General features: G+C 33.6%; 1 protein-coding gene across 1 annotated transcript; it reads left to right on the top strand.

The window, feature by feature from the left end:
* The first annotated feature begins 424 nt into the window (after positions 1 to 424).
* Positions 425 to 7367, top strand: LOC139870971 (heat shock 70 kDa protein 18-like). Its single transcript, XM_071858731.1, has 7 exons — positions 425 to 841; positions 1133 to 1275; positions 3197 to 3276; positions 4563 to 4778; positions 5496 to 7107; positions 7197 to 7265; positions 7355 to 7367. The coding sequence occupies exons 1-7, from the start codon at positions 425 to 427 to the stop codon at positions 7365 to 7367; spliced, it is 2550 nt and encodes an 849-aa protein (XP_071714832.1).
* Positions 7368 to 9702: the final 2335 nt, after the last annotated feature.

Here is a 9702-nt window from a genome sequence, read left to right on the forward strand (position 1 = left end):
GACTCGAACTGATACAACACCACAAATGTTTATGAATCTCAAACTCTAGATGCTACTGATGCAGCATCTGCTATGATAGTGAGATCTTTGAGCAACAGCGTCGTGAACATGATGGCTGAATTCAAAAGGTACATGGAAGCTTTTGAGTAGAGAACTAAGAAACAAGATTACGAGATTGAATCGTGTGGTTGAGCAACAGAAGTCAGATATTCAGTAGCTTACAAATCAGGTCGGTAATCAAAGTTTGTTGATTACAGATGCGAAGAATGCATCAAAGAATGTATCTTTGAGGATGAATGAGTGGGAGAAGAAATATGAATTGAAAGTGATTATAGATGAAAAGGATGATGTGTTTGGCACCTGAAATGATCAAGGTGGTGATGGATTAATATTGGATATAGCTAAAGGAACTGAAGAGAATCCAATGTCAGTAATTCCACTTAATGTTGCATATACTTTACATGAATTTTTGGCTATGCAGGATAATCTGAATCATTCTAATGTCTATGATGATTTAGAGGAGGGAGAGATCCCTCACAATCTGACACGTGAAGAGTTGGATGAGCTGGTGCCTCAAGAGCAAGAAGAAGGTACATCTGTTGACGCTCCGGCAGCCAAATCATCTGCAGAGTCACCTAACTCTGAGGATGATTCTTTTGAAATTGTTGGTGTTAATGAAAGCCACAATGATTTTGACGAGGTCATTATTGAGGATGAACCTATTGAAGATTATCTGAAGTACGATGGCGTAAATAGTGATGATCTTCCATCTTTTGCTGAATATTTTAAAATGAATGAGCAGCTTTTAAACCGAAAGTGTGAAGAGAAGGAAAGGATCGAGGTTTTTCCAAAAGGGTTTTTACCGGTCAAGATTAATAAATAAAAGGTAGAGGTTCTCGAAGCTGAATGGAAGATCCTGATGAAGATCAGAGAGTATTGTGAAAAGCCAAAGTTGGAGCCAAATTAGTTGAAGTACATTGAAAGATCAGATAAACTTCTGGCTAAAGGAAAGATTATATCTTGGGCCTACATTAAATAATTGGACATATATGCGATTAAAAAGGAGTTTAGAGTGGACTACGTCGAACATGCTCATGAGTTTAACTCACTTCCGTATTTTGAATTCATGCAGGTTGTTAGGCTGAGAATGTTGTATCGGAATCATGTTGAGATTCCAGATATTTTGGCTAGGAAGATAAGGAGATCATTCATGTCTAAGGACTTTAAGGGAAGAAGAAAACAGGCGAAAGGAGAAAAATTGTTAGATGTGAAGCGGTGAAATATATGAGGAAAATTCCTGTGAAGAAGATGTCGCAGAATTTCAGCCCTCGTTTTCGTTAGTGGTATTATGATGAGCGCTCGGAAGAAGTGGTCATTATGTTGTAGAAAAGTGGAGATGATAATAACGACTCTATACGGTTATAGATCTCGTTTGGTTGAGAAATTATTGTGAAGCCGACATCTTCACTCTGTATTATAATCGGATGTTGTAAAGAAAGGAAAATCGTGTTCAAGCAGAGCAATTCATGTGTGTTGTGAAAGTCTTCTATTTTAACAACATGGTGACAGATCTGTATGAGAAGTGATGACTTAACTTATAATTTGTCACGAACTAGGTCTTAAGGGGAGTTTGTTAGTGCATATTCGTGAATCCCTAGTTCGATGTTTTATGTAATTCAGTCATATTATATTGTAATGTGAACTGTGACTATTGAATATTTGTTAATGTGTGTGAATGTTTACTCAATAGTTAAACTGACCAGACAGTCGATCGACTGAGAGAGTCAGTCGATCGACTGAAGACTCTTTCGACCGAAAGTGTAGGTCGATGTAAGTTGATCTTCGACTAAACTAGACAATCGAACGACTGACAGAGTCAGTGGACCGACCGTCTCTGCAGACAGTATATAAACGGGTTACGAGTTTCTCTGCAAGGTTACACACTCTATCAACCCTAATCGTTCCCAACTGGTATGCTATTGTCTCCTACCTCCAACCCACCGAATTACACTTTTTAGGCACCGTTCTAATCTAGATATAGGTCTAGGTTTGGCTATTTCGCTCTCGAGAATAACCCGTAAATCGTTTAATCCTTGCTCTATTGTTTTCCGCCTTTAGATCGAGTCAAGACTAGTCCCAAGATCCTTTATCAATGTCTAAAGGAATACCAATGCAAAAGAAAAAAAGTTCAAAGACTACACATAAAAAAGAAAAAATCACAAGAACTATTCGCGTAATTTTGTCTATAATTTATTGCTTGTATGTAGAATGGTTTAGAATTTTGTCAGGGACATGCTGAACATGTTAACTTTGACAACTCAGCAATCCACCCCCCGAAGGGCTGGCCAGGCTTCTACTTTCACTGGGAAACCAACCATGATCAACACAGGCTCGAGCAAGATTCGAACGTGCGCTAATCTTCAAATAGCTTTCACGTTGTAGACCTCCAATATCAAAGAAACGAGTACCACTGAGCTACTAGCTCATTTGTTAATTGATTTCAATAATAAATTTAACCTTTAAAACTAGCTTTCTATATATAATACTAATAACAATATAATAAATGTATAATATAATGAAAAATATTCATTTAAATCCTTAATTTTTGCATGAAAATTAGGGGATAAATCTCAGTCTGGATCAATATAATCAATAGCTAAGATTAAAATCGTGGGACAATCACATGTGATTGGCCAGGATTAAAAATGCGAGACAATCGCATGTGATTGTCATGACAATCACATGTGATTGTTAAGATCCAATCACATGTGATAAGATCTCAAGCAAAATCAACGATTTAAATAAATATTTCATATAATATATAATATATATTTAATACTAGTTTATAACCCGCGCTTTCGCGGGATTTATGCACGAGTTAATATTAAATTAAATACGGAGTATATTTTTAAAATATGTATATGAATATATGTACATATGCAAAGTTATAATGATGTCATGTAAACATGTAACTGAATATGATATAGAAATAATGTGTAAAATAAATTATGAAAATAATGTGAAATAAAACTTAAAAGATAAAATGCTCAGAGTTTTAGACGAGATTGTCAAATACTACTACATAATGTCGTATGTCTGTAAAAAGTCTTTTATGACGTCTTTGATGATCATCATAATTTATATTAATTGTATATATTATAATCAACAATTATAATTTGTTATTAGGTGTATATAGGGATGACACCATGGTGACACGAAACGATCCGTCTACCATAACTTTTCATTACTTGTCGAGGTACATGTACCCGTTAATGGGTTAGTTTGTTTGCCTATACCTGTAAAATGCGGATACCAACGATCGTGAATTATAAAAACTAACACAACAACAAAACTTGAGAAATATATGCAAACAATTCAAAATTATAATAAATACGTAGTAATATGTATAAGTTTGCGAGTTAACATGTATACTCACGAGTTTCTCCAACGTTATCATGAATTCAATAGTTTGATTTTACCCGCATCAGCTATGATTTATTCATAACCACCTACGACCTATCAACGTATAAAATATTCTTTAGTCGACTTGTACCAATGTATAAATTTTTTTTATCAATGATATTAATAATGGTACATGACTATTATTACTTACTTTTATATATTTTGAATTGAAGGATTGAAATAAAGCGGAGGATAAGGAAGCTGTTTAATAATTACAATTTGATTGAAACTCTAAACGTTAAACTCATAATAGATATATTTGGAAATAAATGAGTAAATGTTGATTTAATGGTAAATTTTAAAAGAAGCTTATTAATCTAAGAGTTATTACTCTGTCATGTCATCTTTTAATCATGATGCTTTGCTAATATTGCTTTTGTTTTAATATATAGAAAGAAAGAAGAATGATATAATATAATATAATATAATATAATATAATATAATCTAATCAATAATTATAAGACTATATGTAACGGTGAGTGGTGTTACTTGTGGTGTCACTTGCCTTTTTGTACTTTTTTGATGAGTAGGACGTGTTATTTTTTTGAGTGGAGTAGTGGTGGTGTTTTTTTTGTGTTGATTAGAAATATTGTGATGATGTGTAAGAATATAATTGGGTTAAGTATTAAAAAAAAATAAGAATAATATTTTTAAATTAATAAAAAAACAAAAAAAAAACAAGTAACATGGTGTTTCTTGTCCCGTTACTTTTATTCAAACGCCAAAGAGACACCACAAAGAGCCGCTCCATTACTGCATAGTTTGGCGTTTCTTGGTCCACATGGGCAAGTAACTGGCGTTACTTAAGCCCGTTACAAATAGTCTAGTTTGGCGTTTCTTGGTCTACATGGGCAAGTAACTGGCGTTACTTAAGCCCGTTACAAATAGTCTAAGAAGTCCCTAAGAAATTACTCCTTAAGATACTCCTTTATCATCGTGAAGGAAAGGATAATTATATATCTAAAAGTCAAGTATTATACGTAGAAGAATCCTTATAATATACGGAGTATAAAATTCTACCTCTATATATATAGTCAAGTACGGTTAAAAGTTAAAACAATCCTTAACGAATTATCACAAGTGAAAATAATTAATAGCAGAAAGGAGTGAAAAAGGAAACGTTTTGGCTATTGGGATTGATCTTGGAACAACGTATTCATGTGTTGGTACATGGAAAGATGATCGTATTGAGATCATACCTAATGAACAAGGAAACCGAACGACATCGTCTTGCGTTGCTTTCACTGATTCTCAACGTTTTGTTGGTGATGACGCCAAAAATCAATCTCTTATCAACTCTGCTAACACCATATTTGGTAATCACTATTCATTCTCAAATTATATTTAATTAATTAAATAATTAAGTTTTAGCTTATATATGTGATATTTGATTTGATCAATCACTAAGCATACTGTAGGTTTACTGTAGGTTTTATACTCTGATTATTATCAGAAACCGTCCCGGAATAATTAGCAAAATTAACTTGTAAACCATGGAATTTGATATGTTACTATTGATAAACTTGAACAAGATTATAAGTTATTTAATTTAATAAAAAAGAGCAAAGTTAGTAAATATTATAAATAAAGATCTTTGATTTGAACCTTGCTTCTGTTTATGAGTAGGAGTGACCTGATGATATGTTTGTTAGTTGGTTAAGTTGTGTTCATGTTCCTTATATGTTACTTTAGCATCTTAACGAGTCAACTTTAATATTTTCCAAATTTTTTACAAGAATCCTAAATTGGATGGGGTAAAAAAAAACCCCAATCGGTGTTTATTAGGCTCATTTACAACCATGTTAAAAGTTGTTAATTTAGAGTCAAAGATCACAGTTACAGTAAGTTAAGTATCAACAAAAATATAGCTTCCATAAGATATTTACTTGCCATATACTTGATGTTTAAGATCTCATGTTTTCAAACCTCATTATCAGCATTTTAATTGTGATTTACTTGATGTTAAAGCTACATACAACGAAAATAAATCGTTAAGTTGCCTATTTTCTTAATAAATTGTTACTTTTTCTCAGATGCAAAGAGGTTGATTGGAAGGAGTTTCAGTGATCCGCAGGTGCAGGAAGACTTAAAGTTGTGGCCTTTTAAGGTAACAGGAGGGTTAGGCGACACACCAATGATTGTCGTCTCATACAAAGGTCAAAAGAAGGAATTTTTAGCTGAAGAAATTTCGTCAATGATTCTTGCAAAGATGAGAGAAAGTGCCGAGGCTTATCTTGGATCTGATGTCAAAAATGCGGTCGTAACTGTCCCTGCTTATTTTAACGATTCACAACGTCAGGCTACAAAAGATGCAGCCACTATTGCTGGCTTAAACATTGTTCGTATGATCAACGAGCCTACTGCTGCTGTAATTGCTTATGGTCTAAATAATAAGTCTTCTATTCTTGGGAAGATAAATGTGGTCGTATTTGATTTGGGTGGTGGTACTTTTGACGTTTCTGTAATGACCGTTGAGAAAGGTGATATTTTTGAGGTGAAAGGTGTTGCTGGTGACACTCATTTAGGAGGTGAGGATTTCGATAACCGAATGGTGGAACATTGTGTTAGTGAATTTAAAAGGAAATCAAAAATGGATTTAACGGGGAACGAAAGAGCATTGGGGAGGTTGAGATTCACTTGTGAGAAAGAAAAAAGGATTCTTTCGTCTACTACTCAGACGTCAATCGATTTAGAATGCTTACATGAGGGGATTGATTTTTCTATGAAATTTACTCGCGCGAAATTCGAAGAGCTGAACAATGGCTTCTTTAAAAAGTGCATCAAGACTGTTGAAAATTGTTTAAACGATGCAAATATGAAGAAGTCGTGTGTAGATGAGATAATTCTAGTTGGTGGGTCAACGAGGATACCGAAAGTCCAACAAATGTTGCAGGACTTTTTTGATGGTAAGCAGCTATGCAAAACTGTGAACCCTGATGAAGCTGTTGCGTGTGGAGCAGCCGTTATGGCTGCAAAGTTAAGCGGTGGTACGGGTAAAAATAAAAGTGTTCAAAATGTGGTATTATCAGATGTAACTCCTTTATCACTTGGTTTAGATACAGTGGGGGAAAAGTTTTATATTGTGATTCCGCGAAACACGCCAATTCCTGCGAGTAATGCTCAATATCTCACTACAATTGTTGACAACCAAATTTTGTTATGTATCAAAATATATCAAGGCGAAAGATCTAAATCTACCGATAACCACTTTTTGGGCGAGTTTTTAATTGATGGATTACCACCTGCTCCTAAAGGTGTCTCTAATGTTAAGGTATACTTTGAGATAGATGCTAATGGTATCCTTACTGTTACTGCTGGGATAGTAGCCACTGGTAAGACCAAGAAAATTACAATAAACAATGAACGAAGAAGATTATCTAATGACGAGATTGAGAAGATGATAAGAGAGGCTGAGGAGTACAAATTTGAGGACATTCAGTTCAAGAAGAAGGCGGACGCTCATAATGAATTAGAAAATTACTTGTACCATATGAGAAATAAGATTGAAGAAAATAATGTTAAGAATAAGGTGTATGCTGAGATGTTGAAGGATATGGAGAATGCGATTGTTGATACAACCAAGTGGCTTAAGAACAACCATGATGCACCTTTGTCTGAGCTTGAACTCAAGAAGCTTCACCTAGAGTTTGTTTGCAAACTACTGATTTAAAAGCTTTAGATTATTATGGTCATAAAACATTGACAGCATTTAGGATTTTGTTTATTGTTTTTAGCTATATGATGACTTATGCTTTTAGCTTTATGGATTTCAACTGTATACTCACTGATTATCTATGGACAAGGTAAGACAATGTGGCTAATTGCATAGGAGTTTAAAGTTTAAACTACATCATTTAGATAGTGTCATATATGCCTCAATTGTATTGATCAGGTGGTCACAATAGTTAACAGGCAATTCAACCTATTTAAATAATAATGGATCGTCTCAGGTTACCCTGGTTAAACAGGTTAGATATTGTTCAAAGTGTAATTTTATGCATAATACTCCTGAATCATTTTAACAGGAAAAAAAAAAAAGTTTGCTTGTTAAAAAATTATGCGAGTGTAAGTTTAAAACCAGAGTTGACATGATAAACTTAAACGTATATAAAATTTACAAGTTAAGAATAATAGATTTTTTTGCCTAAACAGCATTTATGTGCATGGATTTTAGAGAAACCGTATTTCATGCAAGATTTTTACGGAACAAGTATGACCGGATTTCCCAGCTCACCTGAAACCGGTGTTGTAAACAACGGTTTATGATTACCTGGAATTTTCAACAAAAGCAGAGTTGGTAAAGATGGGTTCTTCACCTTTTCCTAAAACAGGTGTTGTGAAACACGGTTTGTCAGTTTTTTCTGAAAGCGGTTTTCACAAAGCCGGTTTAGTGTGCTGGTTCTAAACCCTATTTTTTTTTACATAAACACACTTTCTTTCTTAATGTATCAAAATTTTCTTAACCTTTCTGTGAGTACAAAAAAAATTTCATCTTCAAAATGTCATTTTATTTAAGGCGAATTAGTAGAGCAAAGTTGTTTCATGTTTTTTTTTTTATTTTGAGAAGGTCGATTTGAAAGAAGAGCGAGAGTTTCAAATGTTTGAAGATTTTCAGCTAGAAAATTTTATTCGGGTTGTGTTCGTGAATTTTACATGAACTTTCATTTAGACGTACTGATGCGTTTCAAGCTTGATAGTTTACGATACGTATGGATGTTAGAAGAATTCAACGATTCCTTGGGTCTAGCAGACCAAGGCACGAAATTGTACTCTAATACTAGTTATCTTTTTCACGGTAGTGTGGCGGAATCATGGTGTTAGCATGGGTTTAGCTGTTCGCATAATTGCAAAGTCTCGTTTTGAGATGCCTTGTCTTGAAGATTGACGTGCTTCGGTTTGTCACCTTCGTAAAAATGTCAAAAAGATATACGAAATTATACGCAACAACATATTGTGCCGTGAACCAACAAGCGATTTTGATCTCGTGCTTGCACAAGAGGCCATAATGATATCATGGATAATGGTATCCAATTTAACGTCGGATACATCATTGCTAGTAGGATGCAAGAGGCAAAGGATTCTATGACGGCTCTATTACCTTACGGGCAGCAGATTACAAACATATTGCGTTATAAAAACATTATCAACAATTCCATTACATCCCCGGAAACATATTCCTACTAAATTCGACTCCCCTACAATCAAAAACACAAACAAAATGTCACAACTGGATATATATATATATATATATATATATATATATATATATATATATATATATATATATATATATATATATATATATATAAAATGTCCCGTTCATATTGATTATAAACGTTCCATATTAATTGATTTCGTCGCGAGGTTTTGACCTCTATATGAGACGTTTTTCAAAGACTGCATTCATTTTTAAAATAACCATAACCTTTATTTTATCTATAAAGGTTTAAAAAGCATTACGTAGATTATCAAATAATGATAATCTAAAATATACCGTTTACACACGACCATTACATAATGGTTTACAATAAGAATATATTACATCAAAAATAAGTTTCTTAAATGCAGTTTTTACATAATATCATACAAGCATTGACTCCAAATCTTGTCCTTATTTTAGTATGAAACAGCGGAAGCTCTTAATAATCACCTGAGAATAAACATACTTAAAACGTCAACAAAAATATTGGTGAGTTATAGGTTTAACCTATATATTATCAAATCATAATAATAGACCACAAGATTTCATATTTTAATATACATCCCATACATAGAGATAAAAATCATTCATATGGTGAACACCTGGTAACCGACATTAACAAGATGCATATAAGAATATCCCCTATCATTCCGGAAAATCCTTCGGACATGATAAAAACGAATTCGAAGTACTAAAGCATCCGGTACTTTGGATGGGGTTCGTTAGGCCCAATAGATCTATCTTTAGAATTCGCGTCAATTAGTAGATCGGTTTACTAATTCTTAGGTTACCAAGCAAAAGGGGCATATTCGGCTTCGATCATTCACCCATATAATGTAGTTTCAATTACTTGTGTCTATTTCGTAAAACATTTATAAAACTGCATGTATTCTCATCCCAAAATATTAGATTTTAAAAGTGAGACTATAACTCACTTTCACAGATTTTTACTTCGTCGGGAAGTAAGACTTGGCCACTAGTCGATTCACGAACCTATAACAAATATGTACATATATATCAAAGTATGTTCAAAATATATT

Source organism: Rutidosis leptorrhynchoides, chromosome 10 (assembly GCF_046630445.1).
Source record: "Rutidosis leptorrhynchoides isolate AG116_Rl617_1_P2 chromosome 10, CSIRO_AGI_Rlap_v1, whole genome shotgun sequence".
NCBI classification, from domain to species: Eukaryota; Viridiplantae; Streptophyta; class Magnoliopsida; order Asterales; family Asteraceae; genus Rutidosis; species Rutidosis leptorrhynchoides.

Coding starts and splice junctions, on each gene's coding strand:
- LOC139870971 (XM_071858731.1), top strand. CDS start 425: ATGTCAGTAATTCCACTTAATGTTGCATATACTTTACATGAATTTTTG. Junction 842..1,132: donor AAGAGAAGGAAAGGATCGAG/GTTTTTCCAAAA, acceptor GAATTCATGCAG/GTTGTTAGGCTGAGAATGTT. Junction 4,779..5,495: donor CTCTGCTAACACCATATTTG/GTAATCACTATT, acceptor ACTTTTTCTCAG/ATGCAAAGAGGTTGATTGGA.